The sequence below is a fragment of the Theropithecus gelada genome, chromosome 2 (assembly GCF_003255815.1).
Source record: "Theropithecus gelada isolate Dixy chromosome 2, Tgel_1.0, whole genome shotgun sequence".
NCBI classification, from domain to species: domain Eukaryota; kingdom Metazoa; phylum Chordata; class Mammalia; order Primates; family Cercopithecidae; genus Theropithecus; species Theropithecus gelada.
Window position 1 is genome coordinate 185698858 of NC_037669.1, and position 20859 is coordinate 185719716.

General features: G+C 37.0%; 1 protein-coding gene across 1 annotated transcript in view; it reads left to right on the forward strand.

Moving 5' to 3' along the window:
- TPRG1 (tumor protein p63 regulated 1) overlaps positions 1 to 20859 on the forward strand; it is a 147111-nt gene that overhangs the window by 65556 nt on the left and 60696 nt on the right. Inside the window, exon 4 of the mRNA XM_025376355.1 lies at positions 748 to 924. Coding sequence (XP_025232140.1) covers positions 748 to 924 — 177 coding nt within the window. The remainder of the gene's footprint in view (positions 1 to 747; positions 925 to 20859) is intronic.

A 20859-nucleotide genomic window follows, 5' to 3' on the forward strand; every position in this document is an offset into this window, starting at 1 on the left:
AACAAGAAGCTATTGTTTTTTTCTTTCTGTTCTCTCTGTTGGAGAAATTCTGAACTCTCAGTCAGAATGTTCCATGTGTGTCCTGGAAGGCTCTCACATCTGAGGCCAATTAATTCAGTAAACACTTATCTAGTTTATCTCCTTATCTACTTTACTCTGGTTCATAAAAATCTCACTTCTCTTGTTTCACATTTCTACCACAAGGATATGGTAGGATGAGCTGCAAATAGGAATGAGATAACTTGGAAGACAGCGGACCTGTGTTCAAGTCTCCAATATACTTCCAGTCAGCAATGCAACCTTTGGAAATTAGCGTAGGCTAGTTCATGGTGAGTAAATTTGTGGTACGGATTCAGCTAGAACAGAGAGATATTTTTGGTGTCCATGAGGGAAGATGTCCTCCATGAAGTTTCCTAGAGAACTGGGAAGATGTGGGGAAGTATGAGTCAGTTGACTGCTAACACAACACACACTGGGTATTCCCCTAATGGATTCCATCGTGGATAATCAACCATCTTTGACCTCTGGGATGATGAAATAGTTCTCCATCATCTTCCACCTTTCCTCCTTCATTAGTCATGGGACCAGACCGAGTGGGGTAGTGGTGTGGTATCAGGTATTTCTCAGTCCCTCTCTCTTCTGAGTTCATCAAACGTCACTGTTTTCTGTGCTAGGAGAGATGTGAATATCATTGTTTTTGACTCAGGCTATGTCGTCAATTTTTATTTGCTGTGATGATTCCTATAGGATAGACCACTGGAACAATGAGCAGGAGAGAATTCTGCTGGTCACGGACAAGACTCTCTTGATCTGCAAATACGACTTCATCATGCTCAGTTGTGTGCAGCTGCAGCGGATTCCTCTGAGTGCTGTCTATCGCATCTGCCTGGGCAACTTTACCTTCCCTGGGATGTCCCTGGACAAGTGAGTATATATCTTAGACTTGAAGAAGTGGTGCAGCAGGGATGGACATGTAGGGAAAACAACCTGAAAATTCAGTTTGGCACTGTAAGCTGGGAGAACCCAAGGGAGGATAGTGAAATCATGAAAGTTGAAATCATCAAACTACAGTTCCTACTCTATGTCAGCCTCCAGGGGTACAACCTTAAGTAAATATATTTGTTTGTTTTCACGCTGCCGATAAAGACATACCCCAAAGTGGGAACAAAAAAAGGTTTAATTGAACTGACAGTTCCACATGCCTGGGGAGGCCTCAAAATCATGGCCGGAAGGCAAAGGATCTGCTTATATGGCCACAGCAAGAGAAAATGAAGAAGGAAGAAAAGCGGAAACCTCTGTTAAACTCATCAAATCTCATGAGACTCATTCACTATCACGAGACTGGCATGGGAAAACTGGCCCCCATGATTCAATTACCTCCCCCTGGTTCCCTCCCACAACACATGTGAATTCTGGGAGATACAGTTCAAGTTGATATTGTGGTAGGGACACAGCCAAACCATATCAGTAAATTTGTATTTTAGTATGAGGACATGACAAATAAATCGCTAAATGTAAGTAAGAAAGAGCTGTGGGAACATGGGGAAAATGCACTCGACCGAATTTGTGTGTCAGATAATCAGAGAAAACTTTCAGAAGAAACACTTGAGCCAATATTTAATATTGGGTAGGAGTTAGCCAAAGAAGGACCAAAGGGGAAGAACATTCCAAAGAGGTAGCTAAAAAGTGGAATGCCTCTGGGAATTGAAATTATTCTGTAAAGCTCAGTGGATAGAACCAAAATGGGTAGTCGCTCTTCTTATAAAATGTCTCTTGGGATCATTCCTGGAAGCTCAGTGACATGGGGGTGGTGAGGTGTGTCAACTGTTTCACAGATGTTGACAACTACCAAGAGACTTGGGGAGGTCTACAGAGGAGAATGGTGAATTGGGCAAGTTCCTGTCATGGTCTTCGAGGCATCTGCCTTTACTAAACATTTTAGATCTAAGCCAGAGAAACAACAGTCTTCCTCTAAGACTGAATGTGTGGTCTTCCCAATGAACTGTGAATTCCTTGAGGGCAAATATTGATTTTGTTGTCCTTTAAACAACTGGCATGAGGACTAGCACATAGTAGGGTCTGAAATATTTTCAAGATACAGAAAAAAGCACAAGTTCATCAGGTGACTGACTTTCCTTACACTATGCATATTACATGAAAAACTTATTTTTGCTTACTCTTTTCATGGATGCAGAAAGTGATTAATTTATTAAGTTCATTAGCTTTTAAAATTGTTGATTTTTTCAATAATAATATTACACATTGTAAAATATATATTTAAATATTCCAAAAAATGTTCATTTTCAGGAACTCTCTCTTCTACACCAGACCCTCGGTTCTTCAGCCTTCTCTCCATGGGTGATAGTCAGCAGTTTCTTGGGTATTTTAAAATAAATAGTCTATAAATATAAAAGAATAAAAAGGTCTGTATTAGTCCATTTAAACGCTGCTGATAAAAATATACCTGAGATTGGGTAATTTACAAAAGAAAAAAGTTTATTGGGCTTACAGTTCCACGTGGCTGGGAAGCCTTCACAATCATGGTGGAAGGTGAAAGGCATATCTCACGTGGTGGCAGACAAGAGAAGAACTTGTGCAGGGAAACTCCCATTTTAAAACCATTAGACCTAATGAGACTCATTCACTATCATGAGAAGAGTGTAGGAAAGTCCTGCCCCCATAATTCAATCACCTCCCACTGGCTTCCTCCCACAACACATGGGAATTGTGGGAGTTACAATTCAAGATGAGATTTGGGTGGGGACATAGTCAAACCATATCAAGGTCTCTCTGTGTATATATGCTTATGCACATTTAAAAGTATATATCTACACACTTATTTATTATGTATTATTTTACCTAATGAAAGCACATGTCATAAACTGTCCTGCCTCATGCTATAACATCTACCAGTGGTATACTTTGGAGATTTATATAATCATCTATAGATCAATCTCAGTGTTTTTTTAATAATGCAGAATATTACATCTTAAGCTTGATCTATTTAGCCAGTCCCTCATTGATGTGTATCTATTTTTACTGTTGCTACTACAAAGTGCAGCTACAAATATCCTTGCTTGCAATACTTTGCACAAATGTGCAATTGTTTCTGTAATGTATTAATGAATTCCTGGAAGTGAAATTTTTAGGTCAAAGTCATGTAAATTTTAACTGATGAGTATAGTCAAATTGCCTTCCAGACAGGTGATACCAATTAATACTTTCACAAAGTGTGAGGGCAATCTTTTCCACACACCCACACCAATATCAAATGTTCCAAAACCTTTTTACATTGCCAGTGAGATAGTAAAGAAAAGTCTCCTATTTGAGGTTTGAATTGCATCACTAGAATTTGAAGAACGGTATGTGTTTTTATCTTTGGATTAGAAAGCCATTTTATTTATTTTTCAGTGAACTGCCTATTTATGACTATATCCCGTATTTTTTTTTGTTTGATTTTTTTCTTATTGATTTGTAAGAGCTATTTGTGTATTAGAGCACTGAAATCTTTTTCTGTCCTATATGTTGCAAATAAATTTTTCCCAGTTTGTCATATCTCTTTTAATGTTATTATGCTATTTTTCATGATCTTTAGTTTTGGGGTATTGATATGGTTTGGTTGTGTCCCCACCAAAATATCAACTTGAACTCTATCTCCCAGAATTCCCACATGTTGTGGAAGGGACCCATGGGGAGGTAATTGAATCATGGGGGCTGGTCTTTCCAGTGCTATTCTTGGGATAGTGAATAAGTCTCATGAGATTTGATGAGTTTATCAGGGGTTTCTGCTTTTGCTTCTTGCTCATTTTCTCTTGCCACCACCATGTAAGAAGTGCCTTTCACCTCCTGCCATGATTCTGAGACCTCCCCAGCCATGTGAAACTGTAAGTCCAGTTAAACCTCTTTTTGTTCCCAGTTTGGGGTATGTCTTTACCAGCAGTGTGAAACAAACTAATACAGGTATCAAATTTCTCATTCTTTCAAGCCTTCTAAATTTATGTCTTTTTGAGAAAAGCTTTCTCCATACTATAATTATAAAGTAAATTTCCAAGTTTTTGTCTAGTAATTATATTTTACTTTTAACAATGGACTTATATTTCATCTAAAATTTGCCTTGAGTAAAGAAGAAAGTATGCAATCAACTTTAATTTTTATACAGATGACAGGCTAGATTTCTCAATATCATATATTTAATATTTTATATTTATTATTTTATAATGTAGTACTTTCCTCTGTGAATTTCTATACCTGGATTCTCTATTCCATTCCATTTGTGTTTCTTAAAGCTCAAAATGGTTTTAATTATTATAACTTTATATTATGTATCAATATCTGGTTGAGTTACTCCCCATTTATTAGTCTTGCTTTTTAGAATTTGCATATTTATTTATGCATATTTATTTTTTCATCAGCTTGCCTAATTTTTGAAAGTCTTATTTTTATTAAGATTTTCAAATATTAAGTCAGCTTTTCATTCCTAAGATAAACACATGTGGTTGTGACATGTTATTCTTTTTATGCATTGGTGGATTTAGTTTGCTAATATTTTATGGATAATTTTTATGCCTGTGTTCATGACGGATATTACTCTGTTATTTTCATTTTTTAAAATGTTTTTGCTAGGTTTTCATATTTTGGTTATGCTACCATCATAAAACAAGTTGGAAAATGTTCCCTCCTCTTTTATTTTCTAAAATATTTTGTATATAAGTGGAGTTATCTTTTCATTGACTGTCTGATAGAGTTAATAAGGGAAATCTTGGCTTGATCATTTCTTGGTGGGAAATTCTTAAAATAAAGTCAATTTATTTTATAAATATTGTGTTTCTCATGATTTTGTCTCCTTGGGAGGCCCTCCCACCACAGGTCCTGAGGCCTAGGAGGACTAATTTTTTATTTCATATTAATTTTGATAAATTATATTTTTAAAGGAATTTGTTGTTTATTTAAGTTGTTGCATCTGAAGACATAAAGTTGTTCATATTATTTCCTTATAATCCCTTTAATGTCCATAAGATATTTAGTGATATCTTCTTCCTTTCCTGATATTGGTGATTTTATTTGTCTGTTCTCTCATTGCTATAAAGAACTGTTTAAGACCAGGTGATTTATAAAGAAAATAAGTTTAATTGGCTTATAGTTCTGCAGGCTATACAGGAAGCATAGTGGCTTCTGCTTCTGTGGAGGCCTCAGGAGATTTCCAATCATGGCAGAAGACAAAAGGGAGAGTGAGGCATCTTGCATAGTGGGAGCAGGAGCAAGAGAAAGGGGAAGGTGCTGCATACTTTTAAGCAACCAGATCTCACTACAGTGAGGACAGTACAAAGAGGATGGTACCCATTCCTGCTAAATCTGCCCCCATAATCCATCACCTCCCATTAGTCCCCACTTCTAACACTGGGGATTTAGTCCTCCTAGGCCTCAGGACCTGTGATGGGAGGGCCTCCCAAGGAGGCCTCTAAAATGTCTGTGGGGTGTTTTCCCCATTGTCCTGGCTATGAGCACTTGCTCCTTTTTACCTATGCAAACTTCTGCAGCCTACCTGAATTGTTCCCCTGAAAATGGACTTTTTTTTTTTCCTTTCTACCATATGGCCAGGCTTCAAATTTTCCAACTTTCATGCTGTTTCCTCTTTAAATATGAGTCCAATTTTAAGTCATTTCTTTGCTCATGTGTATGAGAATAGGTTCTTAGAAGCAGCCAGGCCACATCTTGAACGTGTTGATGCTTAGAAATTTCTTCCACTACATAATCCTAAATCATCACTCTCAAGTTGAAAGTTCCACAGATACCTAGGGCAGAGGCACAGTGCAGCCAACTTCTTTGCTAAGGCATAACGAAAGTGACCTTTGCTCCAGTTCCAAACAAGTTTCTCATTTACATTTGAGACTTCATCAGCCTGGCTTTCACTGTCCATATCACTATCAGCATTTTGGTGATAACCATTCAGCCAATCTCTAGAAAGTTACAAACTTTTCCTCATCCTCCTGTCTTCTTCTGAACCCTCTAAACTCTTTCAACCTCTGCCTGTTACCCAGTTTCAGAGTTGCTTCCATATTTTTAGGTATCTTTATAGTAATGCCCTATTCCTGCTACCAATTTTCTGTATTATTCTGTTCTCTCATTGCTATAAAGAAATATCTGAGACTGGGTAATTTATTTAAAAAAGAGATTTTGTTAACTTTTGCCTCACATATTTTGAGTCTGTTATTATGCAGTGGCACACACCTGTAATCCCAGCACTCTGGGAGGCCAAGGTAGGTGGATCACTTGAGGTCAGGAGTTCGAGACCAGCCTAGCCAACATGGTGAAACCCCGTTTCTACTAAAAATAAAAAAAATTAGCCAGGCATGGTAGTGCATGCCTGTAATCCCAGCTACTTGGGAGGCTGAGACAGGAGAATTGCTTGAACATGGGAGGCGGAGGTTGCAGTGAGCCGAGATTGAGCCACTACACTCCAGCCTGGGTAACAGAGATGAGACTCCATCTCAAAAAAATGAAGAAAGAAAAAAAGAGTTTAACTGGCTCAGGGTTCTGCAGGCTATACAGAAGCTTCTGTTTCTGGAGAGGCCTCAGGAAACTTCCTGTCATGGCATAAAGAAAACGGGAACAAGGCATCTCACATGGTAGGAGCAGGAGTGAGAGAGAAAGTGGGGAGATGCTACACACTTTTAAATGACCAGATCTTACAAGAACTCACTCATTATCATGAGGAGAGTATCAAGAGGATGGCATTAAACCATTCCTGAGAAATATGCCCCCATGATCCAATCGTCTTCCTATTGGGGATTACAATTCAAGATGAGAATTGGTGGGGACACAGATCCAAACCATATCAGTGATCTGTGTCTTCCCTCTTTTTTCTTTTCTGTTGATGATCATACCAATTCTGTTGGTTTTTAACAAGAACATATTTTTTGCTTGGTTAATTTTTACTATTGTTTTGCTAATTACTAATTAGTTGAATTCTGCTCTTTTATTTTTTACTTTTTTTGAGGCAGAGTTTCACTCTTGTTGCCCAAGCTGGAGTGCAGTGGCGTGATTTCGGCTCATCGCAACCTCCACCTCCCGAGTTCAAGTGATTGTCCTGCCTCACCTCCCAAGTAGCTGGGATTACAGGCATACACCACCACACCCAGCTAATTTTTTGTATTTTTAGTAGAGACGGGGTTTCTCCATGTTGGTCAGGCTGGTCTCGAACTCTCAACCTCAGGTGATCCGCCCATATCGGCCTCCCAAAGTGCTGGAAGTATAGGTGTGAGCCACTGCGCCTGGCCCATTTCTACTCTTTTCTTTATTATGTCCTTTCTACTACTTTGGATTTGCTTTTCTTTTTCTTTTTTTAACTGCTTAAAGTGCAACCCAAGGTTATTGATTTTAAACTTTCCTAATATGAGCATTTACAGCTATAAATTTCCTTTTAAGTATTACTTTTGCTGCATCCCAGAGCTTTTGATATGTTGTGCTTCTATTATCATTTAGAGATATTTTTAAATTTTTCTTGTGATTTTTCTCTTGATCCATGGATACATTATAAGTTGTTTTGGCTAATTTCCAAATACTTCAGGTTTTTATAGATATCTTAATTCTACTTAATTCTAATTTAGAGAGCATACTGTCTTTAATTTCATTCCTTACTGATACTTTGAGATTTGTTTTATGAAGTGCATTATGATATATCTTTGTGAATTTGTCATGTGCACTTGAATTTTATTTGTAGTTTTCTACAAATATCAATTGGGATATTGTGTTTGATAATGCTCTTTGGATTATATATATTTTTACTGATTTTTTGTGTGGGTTTTTAAGAGTTACTGAATGGAGTGCAAAAATCTATCACTGTGGAATTTTCTAGTTTTCTTTTCAATTTTGTTAACTTTTGCCTCACATATTTTGAGTCTGTTATTAGGTGCATGCACATTTGTGATTGGTGTCTTTCTGGTGAATTGAGCCTTTTTTTCATTATGAAGTATTCTTCTTTATCTCTGGCAAAATTTTATGCTATAAAGTTTATTTTAAAATCTGATCTTATTATAACCACTGTGTCATTTTTATACTTACAGTTTGCATAGTGATATGATTTGGCCATGTCCTCACCCAAATCTCATCTTGAATTGTAGCTCCCATAATCCCCATGTTGTGGGAGGGACCCGATGAGAGGTAATAGAATCATGGGGGTAGATTTTTCCCATATTGTTCCCATGATAGTGAATAAATCTCTATGTATCTGATGGTTTTATAAAGGGCAGTTCCTCTGCACTTGCTCTCTTGCTTGCCACCACGTAAGACATCCCTTTGCTCCTCCTTCACCTTCCGCTATGATTGTAAGACCTCCCCAGCCACTTAGAACCATGAGTCCATTAAACTTTTTTCTTTATAAATTACCTAGTCTTGGGTATTTCTTCATAGCAGTATAAAAAGGGAGTAATACACATAGCATTTTTTTTATCCATTTACTTTCTACCTATTCATGTCTTTGTATTTAAAGTGTGTTTGTTGTAGAAATCACACAGCGGGCTCTTGCTTTTAATCCATGACCTGCAAGATAATGTTATAACTTGTGCTTTAATAAATCATAAGTATTTCAAAGAAATTTAGATAAAATAGTCTTTTATATTTACTTAGATGTTAACATGTATGATATTCTTCATTTCTTCCGTAAGATTTATTTCCCTTTAAAGTCATTTTTCCTATACATGAAAAATTACATTTTAGCATTTCTTGTAGTATAATCTAGTGGTGATACATTCTCTTAGTTTTTCTTTCTGAAAATGCTTTTATTTGGTCTTAATTCTTGAGGAATATTTACTCTAGTTATAGAATTTGGCTTGACATTATTACTTCTTTTTTCTTTCAGCATTTTCAAGATGTTGTTCCACTGTTGTTTGGCTTCCATCTCTGATGAGAGGTCCACAATGATTTGCACTGCTATTCCTCTTTATATTCTCTGACTGCTTTCACATTCTATCCTTATCTTTAGTTTTTAGAAATTTGACTTTCATGTGCTACATGTGCTTCTTTTTGTATTTATCTTGTTTGAGATTATCTAAGCTTCTTACATCTGTAAATTTATCTTTCAACAAGTTTCGAAGGTTTGGGACTATTACTTTTTATTTAATTTTTTCTTTCTATTTATTTTCCTGGTACTTAAATTACATGTATGTTAAACTTTCTGATACTGTCCCACAAGTCTCTGAAGCTCTATTTCTTCCCATTATTTTCTCTGACTTATCTTCAAATTGGATAATTTTCTTTTCTCTGTCTTCGTGTTCACTGACATTTTTCTTTGTCATTTAATTCTCCTATTAAATCTATCCAGTATTTTTTATTTCAAATATTATACCTTTTTGTTTTAAAATATCCATGTAGTTCTTTAGTATAGGTTTTACTTTCTTAAGAAATTTTATATTTTTATTGTTTGTGAGCATAGTTTCTTTTACCTAAGTTAGCATAATTAAAATAATTGCTTTAAAGTTCTTTCTGATAATTTCAACCTCTTGGTCATCTCAGGATTGCTTCTGTTGACTGTCCTTTTTCTTGAGAGTGGTTCATATTTTCTTGTTTTTTTTTTTCTGGTATATAAAATACTATGGGATTTATTCCTCCTTGAAATTGTAGTGACTACTTACACTCCAAAGTCTTCAGGTAGTTTTTTTTGTTTGTTTTTTTGGCAAAGTGGGGAGTGGAAAAATGGGTTTTATTCACTTATCAGTTGTGTCTGCAGAATTTCTAGTTATTATTTTCAGGAAAAGCAGTCTGCTGGGAATCTATGCCTAGTTACTGAATTTTATCAAATGTTGTTGCTGCATCTTTGAAGATGATCATATATTTACTTTTCTCCTTAGGTTTAATTAAAAATGCTCACACATTTTTATTATTGAAACATTTTGGCAGGTTCGAGGTATGAATACTACCTGGAATTAGTATATAATTATTAATGTGCTATTGAATATTAATATGTGATTAAATATTAATTGCAAGTATTAATAGGTTTTTGCATTAATATCCATAAGTTTAATTGACATATAGTGTTTTTTTAATCAGGCAGTCATTGTAAGTTTGGTTTCAATGTTAGATAATTTTCTTAAAAACTACTTTCTTTTTATTCTCTATTGACTGTATTAGATAAACAAAGGGCTTTATTTGTTACGTAGAAGTTTGGTGTGTTTCACCTATGAAAATGCCTGAACCTGGTGCTTTTAAAGGAAGATAAACTCTACAACTTTCTCAATTTTCTCTATAGCACTGACATGTTTATTTTTTTTCTTTCTTTTATGATAACTTTCAGTCATTTATGTCTTATTAGATCACTTAGTTTTGTAGAGGTTTGTAAATATTCACTCAATTGAGAAAGCCTAAAATAGGTAATTAAAGAAATAATAAAAGTTTATTTTGCAGAGAATTACTTTCTTCTGTGTGTGCAGATTCTATTAGCTAATGGTTGGTTGATAGATTTTAAAGTACCACTTCTTTTGGGTTTACTTGTTCATAATAGAATTCTTTTTTTTTTCATTCATTATTTTCCACATTTATCTGTATTATGTATTAATTCTATATTTGTATATATATTTTGCATTTTATAAATAACTTCACTTGAAATTTTAATTCATTTATGGCTATTTTTTGTTAGATATGTGAGCTTTCTGACTATTAAATTTTCTTTAGTGTGGCTTTTTCAGATACATAATAGTTTTTATTATTATATTTCCTATCCTAATATTATTGTTTGTTCAATTCCTCTTTGGCCTGAGAATAGATTGAAGTAACTTTATTTAAAGTTGAATTTTTATGCTTTAAAATTTTGTTATTAATTTATAGTTTTATTACATTGTGTTCAGCGAATATCTTCTCTTACTATTTCTACTCTCTGGAAATTACTAAATATGTGTACCTTTAAATCACCAATTTTTAAATCAATTTCTTAAATACTTAAATGTGCTCTCTCTGCTTTCTACTTTCTCTCTCCTTGGAATTAGCATATCACTATTATACTACTTTCTCTCTTTTTGGAATTAGTATATCATACATACGGAGTTCTACATATAGAGTTAGTAAGTGGTACTGAGATTAGTATATCATATATATAGAGTTATACATGTAGAGTTTCATAAGTGGTACTAAGATCTACTATCATTATGTTATTTAGGTATACTCTATCTTTGTCTATTTAGTAATAAATGTTATATGTATTGCTACATTTAGTTACATATATGTAATGTTTATATATATAGCTACTTGATTTGTCATACATTGAAATAGGATAATTTTTTTATTACTGTGGTGGATTTATTTCACTCTTGTGACTTTATATGAATGTTGATATTGTATTTTTTGTTGTAGAAATATTCATAGATGTTGAATCTTTACTTTAGATGTAATATTTTTCATTATAGAGTTTAATTACTTTAATACCTTTCCTGATGAATATTGCAACCCTTACGTTCTTTTTATTTGAATTTTCTTGGTATGTCTTTGCCTGTTCTACTTTGAGCATTTTGAGTCTCTTTGTTTTTGATGTGCACTTGCATACGTCGTATAATTGAATTTTACTTTGTGATCCACTTGGGACCTTTTTCTTTTAATAGGTAAGCTTAACCTATTTACATATATTAATACGACAGTTATGGTCTAAATTATAACATTTTGATTTTTGTATTATTAATTTTTTAAAATATATTACCATGTTGTCTATATTTCCTTTGCTTTTCATTGAGTGCATTTTCTTCTAACAGAGTAATCATAGGTTTCTCTTTCTACTAGTGATTGTAAGTGTAACTTAATAGTCTTACGTTTTTTGAATATTATCCATTGACTCCCTGATATAAACAGGGAGTCTCCCTGATGTAAACTTCCCATTTACAAGAACATCCCAATTCCTTCATCTTATTTTTCTACTTCTACATCATTCTTTCAAGTTGCTTATAATGATCATTATTAGTTACTTTAATGGTTATTTATTTAGATAGTATGCTTCTGGTTTATGTGCCATCTTAGCGTTCATTAAACCTTCATTCCAAAAGATGAAAAATTTGCATATTTGTATCATTCCCATAAAATCTCACCCTTAATCTCCCTTCTTTCATTAGTTTTACCAAAGAAACTTTAATTTTTCATGGAATATTATATTATATTTCCCACGAGGCACCCAATTGTTACCACTGGGGGCTGATGTAATTCCAGCCTTCCTAATTAACCTGTGCAGCTTATCCACATTTGCATCCTGTGGTTAGAGTGGGGAAGCCTGTGCCAGCAGCTGGCATCTGTTAAGTGTTAAAGGGCTTCCTCTGGGCACCCTGGGCAAGGAACATATCGTGATGAAGTGATGGTTGTTTATGTACTGCTCAGGGTTTCTCAGCAAACATCCATATTAGAGTACTGGCAGAGGAATCCTGGGTTCTAGTCCCAGTTTTACAACTGTTACTTTATTTGTTCATCTATTAAAAGGTGACATTAATCATCATTCTGCTTCATTAACAGTCTTATTGTTAGGTTCTAATGACATAACTTGAAAGCACTTTGTAATATGCCTCATAGATTTGAGGTGTTAACAAGTTCTGATTTTTTTCCCCCCAGATTAAAGCTTCTGTTAACATGGAACTAAGTAGACTAATTTGATTGTTATCTTTACTTCTAACTTACTTGGCCCTTCTCAGGCATTAAGTCACCATTATAAGGTCAAAGGTAAGGCAGCAGCAGGCGGAGAAAAGAGGAGGCGGCAAGGAAAAATCAGCTGCTAAATAATGGCAAGCTGACTCCAAAGGAAAGCCTGGACAGAGTCTGAGCAAATTCCCTTGTTTAAAAAAAAAAAAAAAAAAAAAAAGCGATGATTTAATCTTAGTATCCACTCGCTGTAGGTGGTAATGTCAATGCTGTTTTCAAATATCTTTACCTCCCTTGTGCTATTTGACCTTCAACACCCAGGAAAAGGCAGAGCTGATTGAATACATCTTCCAGGTGAGAAATGTGAGACTGAAAGGTATTCAGGGATTCATGCATCATCAGCTATTGATCACGGGCCTTAAAATCTGTTCTTCTGACTCTCTGTCCAGTGTTTTTTTCTTTGGATATATAATATTTTATCCTCCTCTCTCTCCTTTACTTGCCTCTCTTCCCCTCTTCTCTTCCCTCCCTCTTCCTCTTTCTCTCTTTCGTTACCTACTGTTGTTTTGGGTTTTTTTGTCCTTTCTCTTCTCCCTTCCTCTCCATGTGCTCCTCACTGTTACTGTAACTTCTGCTTAAGAGACCAAGAAGAGCACTATCAGAACTTAGCAGACAAGTGCCAGCATATCCACGTACTGGTACTTAATAAAACAGACTTTTGTTTTATGCAGTTTGCCTTTGGCTTAATATGAAGGAAAGGGATGATGGCAAGAGACAACTAAAGGCTGTGGATGATTTGTGTGAAATGAAAGCAGATTCTCTTTGAATGAGAACATTCACCAGAGACAACCAGGAAATAGTAAAAGACCTGGTTCATCCTCCATTGTAACTAGTTGCTCATACATATCTTTTGTTATTGTTGCTTATCTGAAATCTTACCTCTATCATAATTGGATTTATTCCAAGATTTTAATTAAGAACCAATTTCCATAATCCTATGGTGTTTATAACCTCCCAGAAAAGTAGAGGAAGGAGGGGAAGACTATGGTTCCGTGACAATAACCACAGGTTTAAAGCTATGACTAATCTTAACCACACCATTTTCCCGCTATTTGAATTTGGACAATTTAATTTGGGGGGTTCTCAATCAATCTATAAAATGTCAATAATATAAATCCTTGCGAGGCCTAGCTCATAGGGTCATTTTAGATTCAAATGATGGATGTGACAGTGCTTTTTAATTTTTAAAGTGCTAAAATAAAGTTTTCATTTAAAGAGTTTTAAAAATCTATATTGTTAACTCTCATTTTTTTTTATTTTCAAAACATATTTATTCTCAAAGCAAAATGTGTGGATATTTCATGTTTTAATTAAAAACTGGAGACGGGCGGATCACGAGGTCAGGAGATCGAGACCATCCTGGCTAACATGGTGAAACCCCGTCTCTACTAAAAAAATACAAAAAACTAGCCGAGCGAGGTGGCGGGGGCCTGTAGTCCCAGCTACTCGGGAGGCTGAGGCAGGAGAATGGCGTGAACCCGGGAGGCGGAGCTTGCAGTGAGCTGAGATCCGGCCACTGCACTCCAGCCTGGGCGGCAGAGCGAGACTCCATCTCAAAAAAAAAGAAAAAAGAAAAACAAACAAAAAAAAACCTGGAGACTATTTTTAGTTTCATTTACATATTGGAAAACAATACAGAGTGATTTGACAGGTACTTCTCAGTAAATCCCAGTTTTTGATATTATTTATCATCTCTACCTATATTTTCTTTTCTTTTTTTAAATTATACTTTAAGTTCTGGGATACATGTGCAGAGCGTGCGGGTTTGTTACATAGGTATACATGTACCATGGTGGTTTGCTGCACCCATCAACCCATCATCTACATTAGGTATTTCTCCTAATGCTATCCCTCCTCAGGCCCCTCATCCCCCAATAGGCTCTAGTGTGTGATGTTCCCCTCCCTGTACCCATATGTTCCCATTATTCAGCTCCCACTTATGAGCAAGAACATGTGGTGTTTGGTTTTCTGTTCCTGCGTTAGTTTGCTGAGAATGATGGTTTCCAGCTTCATCTATGTCCCTGAAAAGGACATGAACTCCTTTTTTATGACTGCATAGTATTCCATGGTGTATGTGTGCCACATTTTCTTTATTCAGTCTATCATTGATGGGCATTGGGGTTGGTTCCAAGTCGTTGCTATTGTAAATAGTGCTGCAGTAAACATACGTGTGCATGTGTCTTTATAGTCAAATGATTGATATTCCTTTGGGTATATACCAAGTAATGGGATTTCTGGGTCAAATCCTATTTCTAGTTCTAGATCCTTGAGGAATTGCCACACTGTCTTCCACAATGGTTGAACTAATTTACACTCCCACCAGCAGTGTAAAAGTGTTCCTATTTCTCCACATCCTCTCCAGCATCTGTTGTTTCCTGACTTTTTAATGATCGTAATTCTAACTGGCACAAGATGGTATCTCCTTGTAGTTTTGATCTGCATTTCTCTAATGACCAGTGATAATGAGTTTTTTTTCATATGTTTGTTGACCACATAAATGTCTTCTTTTGAAAAGTGTCTGTTTATATCCTTCACCCACTTTTTGATGGGGTTGCTTTTTCCTTGTAAATTTGTTTAAGTTCTTTGTAGATTCTGGATATTAGCCCTTTGTCAGATGGACAGATTGCAAAAATTTTCTCCCATTCTGTAGGTTGCCTGTTCACTCTGGTGATAGTTTCTTTTGCTGTGCAGAAGCTCTTTAGTTTAATTAGATGCCATTTGTCCATTTTGGCTTTTGTTGCCATTGCTTTTGGTGGTTTAGTCATGAAGTCTTTGCCCATGCCTATGTCCTGAATGGTATTGCCTAGGTTTTCTTTTAGGGTTTTTATGGTTTTAGGTCTTATGTTTAATTCTTTAATCCATCTTCAGTTAATTTTTGTATAAAGTGTAAGGAAGGGGTCCAGTTTCAGTTTTCTGCATTTGGCTAGCCATTTTTCCCAACACCATTTATTAAATAGGGAATCCTTTCCGCATAGCTTGTTTTTGTTAGGTTTGTCAAAAATTAGATGGTTGTGGATGTGTGGTGTTATTTCCGAGGCCTCTATTCTGTTCCATTGGTCTATATCTCTGTTTTGGTACCAGTACCACGCTATTTTGGTTACTGTAGCCTTGTAGTATAGTTTGAAGTCAGGTAGTGTGATGCCTCCAGCTTTGTTCTTTTTGCTTAGGATTTCTTGGTTATATGGGCTTGTTTTTGGTTCCATATGAAACTTAAAGCATTTTTTTCTAATTCTCTGAAGAAAGTCAGTGGTAGCTTGATGAGGATAGCATTGAATCCATAAATTACTTTGGCCAGTATGGCCATTTTCACGATATTGATTCTTCCTATCCATGAGCATGGAATGTTTTTCCACTTGTTTGTGTCCTCTCTTATTTCCCTGAGCAGTGGTTTATAGTTCTCCTTGAAGAGGTCCTTCACATCCTTTGTAAGTTGTATTCCTAGGTATTTTATTCTCTTTGTAGCAATTGTGAATTGGAGTTTGCTCATGATTTGGCTCTCTGTGTGTCTATTATTGATGTATAGGAATGCTTGTGATTTTTGTACTTAGATTTTATATCCTGAGACTTTGCTAAAGTTGCTTATCAGCTTAAGGAGTTTTTCGGCTGGGGTGATGGGGTTTTCTAAATATACAATCATGTCATTTGCAAACAGAGATAATTTGACTTCCTGTCTTCCTATTTGAATACCCTTTATTTATTTCTCTTGCCTGATTGCCCTGGCCAGAAATTCCAATACTATGTTGAATACGAGTGGTGAGAGAGGGCATCCTTGTCTTGTCCTGGGTTTCAAAGGGAATGCTTCCAGCTTTTGCCCATTCAGTGTAATATTGGCTGTGGGTTTGTCATAAATAGCTCTTATTATTTTGAGATATGTTCCATCAATACCTAGTTTATTGAGTGTTTTTAGCATGAAGTGGTGTTGAATTTTATCGAAGGCCTTTTCTGCATTTATTGAGATAATCATGTGGTTTTTGTCACTGGTTGTGTTTATGTGATGGATTACGTTTATTGATTTGCATATGTTGAACCAGACTTGCATCTCAGGGATGAAGCCACCTTGATCACGGTAGATAAGCTTTTTGATGTGCTGCTTGATTCAGTTTGCCAGTATTTTATTGAGGATTTTCACATCGATGTTCATCAGGGATATTGGCCCGAAATTTTCTTTTTTGGTTGTGTCTCTGCCAGGTTTTGGTATCAGGATGATGCTGGCCTCATAAAATGAGTTAGGGAGAAGTCCCTCTTTTTCTGTTGTTTGGAATAGTTTCAGAAGGAGTGGTACCAGCTCCTCTTTGTACCTTTGGTAGAATTTGGCTGTGAATCTGTCTGGTCCTGGGCTTTTTTTGGTCGGTAGATTATTAATTACTGCCTCAATTTCAGAACTTGTTGTTGGTCTATTCAGGAATTCGATTTCTTCCTAGTTTAGTCTTGGGAGGCTGTATGCATCCAGAAATTTTTCCATTTCTTCTAGATTTTCTAGTTTATTTGCATAGAGGTGTTTATAGTATTCTCTGATGGTAGTTTGTATTTCTGTGGGATCAGTAGTGATCTCCCTTTTCTCATTATTTATTTATTTATTTATTTATTTATTTATTTATAATTCTTTATTAGTGTGGCTAGTGGTCTATTATGTTAATCTTTTCAAAAAAACCAGCTCCTGGATTCATTGATGTTTTAAAGTGTTTTTCATATCTCTATCTCCTTCAGTTATGCTCTGATCTTAGTTATTTCTGGTCTTCTGCTAGCTTTTGAATTTGTTTGCTCTTGATTCTCTAGGTCTTTTAATTGTGGTGTTAGGGTGTCGATTTTAGATCTTTCCCACTTTCTCCTGAGGGCATTTAGTGCTATAAATTTCCTTCTACATACTGCTTTAGCTGTGTCCCAGAGATTTTGGTATGTTGTATCTTTGTTGTCATTGGTTTCAAAGAACTTATTTATTTCTCCCTTAATTTCGTTATTTACCCAGTAGTCATTCAGGAGCAGATTGTTCAGTTTCCATGTATTTGTGCAGTTTTGAGTGAGTTTATTAATCCTGAGTTCTAATTTGATTGCACTGTGGTCCGAGAGACTGTTATGATTTCTGTACTTTTGCATTTGCTGAGGAGTGTTGTACTTCCAACTATGTGGTTGATTTTAGAATAAATGCTAAGTGGTGCTGAGAATGTATATTTTGTAGATTTGGGGTGGAGAGTTCTGTAGATGTCTATTAGGTCTCCTTGGTCCAGAGCTGAGTTCAAGTCCTGAATATCCTCATTAATTTTCTGTCTCGTTGATCTGTCTAATATTGACAGTGGGGCATTAAAGTCTCCCACTATTATTGTGTGGGAGTTTAAGTCTCTTGGTAGGTCTCTAAGGACTTGCTTTATGAATCTGGGTGCTCCTGTATTGGGTGCATATACATTTAGGATAGTCAGCTCTTCTTGTTGCATTGATCCCTTTACCATTATGTAATGCCCTTCTTTGTCTTTTTTGATCTTTGTTGGTTTAACTCTGTTTTATCAGAGACTAGGGTTGCAACTCCTGCTTTCTTTGCTTTCCATTTGCTTGGTAAATCTTCCTCCATCCCTTTATTTTGAGCCTATGTGTGTCTTTGCAAGTGAGATGCGTCTCCTGAATATAGCATACTGATGGGTCTTGAATCTTTATCTAATTTGCCAGTCTGTGCCTTTTAGTTGGGGCATTTAGACTATTTAGATTGTTTAAATTTAAGGTGCATATTGTTATGTGTGAATTTGATCCTGTCATTATAATGCGAGCTGGTTATTTTGCCCATTAGTTGATGTAGTTTCTTCATAGTGTCAATGGTCTTTACATTTTGGTTTGTTTTTGCAGTGGCTGTTACCAGTTTTTCCTTTCCATATTTAGTGCTTCCTTCAGGAGCTCTTGTAAAGCAGTTCTCGTGATGACAAAATCTCTCAGCATTTGCTTGCCTGTAGAAGATTTTATTTCTCCTTTACTTTTGAAGCTTTGTTTGACTGGATATGAAATTCTGGGTTGAAAATTATTTTCTTTAAGAATGTTGAATGTTGGTCCCCACTCTCTTCTGGCTTGTAGGGTCTTTGCAGAGAGATCTGCTGTTAGTCTGATTGGTTTCCCTTTGTGGATAACCTGACCTTTCTCTCTGTCTGCTCTTAACATTTTTTCCTTAATTTTAACCTTGGGGAATCTGATGATTATGTGTCTTGGGGTTGCTCTTCTCGAGGAATATCTTTGTGGTGTTCTCTGTATTTCCTGAATTTGACTGTTGGCCTGTCTTGCTAGGTTGGGGAAGTTCTTTAGGATAATATCCTGAAGTATGTCTTCCAACTTAGTTTCATTATTCCTGAAATGTACACTTTCAGGTACACCAATCAAACATAGATTTGGTCTTTTCACATAGTCCCATATTTCTTGGAGGCTTTGTTCATTTCTTTTCATCCTTTTTTCTCTAATCTTGTCTTCATGCTTGATTTCATTAAGTTGATCTTCAATCTCTGATATCCTTTCTTCTGCTCAATTGATTCGGCTATTGATACTTCTGTATGCTTCACAAGGTTCTCGTGCTGTGTTTCTCAGCTCCATCAGGTCACTTATGTTCTATAAAGTGGTTATTCTAGTTAGCAGTTCCTGTAGCCTTTTATCAAGGTTCTTAGCTTCTTTGTATTGGGTTAGAACATGCTCCTTTAGCTCGGAGGAATTTGTTATTGCCCACCTTCTGAAGTCTACTTCTGTCAATTCATCAAACTCATTCTCAGTTCAGTTTTGTTCCCTCGCTGGTGAGAAGTTGTGATCCTTTGGAGGAGAAGAGGCATTCTGGTTTTTGGAATTTTCAGCCTTGTTGCACTGATTTTTCCCCATCTTTGTGGATTTATCTTTGGTCTTTGCTGTTGGTGACCTTCAGATGGAGTTTTTGTGTGGTCATCCTTTTTTTTCCCTCATGTTGATGTTATTCTTTTCTGTTGGTTAGTTTTCCTTCTAAGTCTGGCCCCTCTTCTAGAGGTCTCCTGGAGTTTGCTGGGGGTCCACTCCAGACCCTGTTTGCCTGGGTATCACCAGCAGAGGGTGCAGAACAACAAAGACTGCTGCCTCCTCCTTCCTCTGGAAGCTTCGTCCCAGAGGGGCACCCACCAGATGCCAGCCAGAGCTCTCGTGTTTGAGGTGTCTGTTGACCCTTGCTGGGTGGTGTCTCCCCATCAGGAGGCATGGGGGTCAGGGACCCACTTGAGGAGGCAATCTGTCCTTTGGCAGAGCTCAAGCACTGTGCTGGGAGATCTGCTGCTCTCTTCAGAGCTGGCAGGCAGGAACGTTTGAGTCTGCTGAAGCTGTGCCCACAGCTGCCCCTTCCCCCAGGTTCTCTGTCCCAGGGAGATGGAAGATTTATCTATAAGCCCCTGACTGGGGCTGCTGCCTTTCTTTCAGAGATGCCCTGCCCAGAGAGGAGGAATCTAGGGAGGCCGTCTGGCTACAGCAGTTTTGCAGTGCTGTAGTGGGCTCCACCCAGTCTGAACTTCCCAGTGGCTTTGTTTACACTGTGAGGGGAAACTGCCTACCTCAAGTCTTAGTAATGGTGGACGCCCCTCCCCCAACCAAGCTCAGTGTCCCAGGTCGACTTCAGACTGCTTTGCTGACAGCGAGAATTTGAAGCCAGTGGATCTTAGTTTGCTGGGCTCCATGTGGGTGGGATGCAATGAGCAAGACCACTTGGCTCCCTGGCTTCAGCCCTCTTTCTAGAGGAGTGAACAGTTCTGTCTTGCTGCAATCCAGGGACCATTGGGGTATGAAAAAAAATCCTGCAGCTAGCTTGGTATCTGCCCAGATGGCCACCCAGTTTTGTGCTTGAAACCGGGGCTCAGGTGGTGTAGGCACCTGAGGGAATCTCCTGGTGTGTGGGTTGCAAAGATTGTGGGAAAAATGTAGTGTCTAGGCCGGAATGTACCATCTCTCGTGGCACAGTCCTCCATGGCTTCCCTTGGCTAGGAGAGGGAGTTCCCCGACCCCTTTGGCTTTCCAGGTGAGACGACACCCCACCCTACTTCTGCTTGCCCTCTGTGAGCTGCACCCACTGTCTAATCAGTCCCAGTGAGATGAACTGGGTACCTCAGTTGGAAATGCACAAATCATCCACCTACTGTGTTGATCTTGCTAGGAGCTGCAGACTGGAGCTATTCCTATTCAGCCATCTTGCCCGGAATCCCCCCCCCCCTTTTTTTTTTTTTTTTT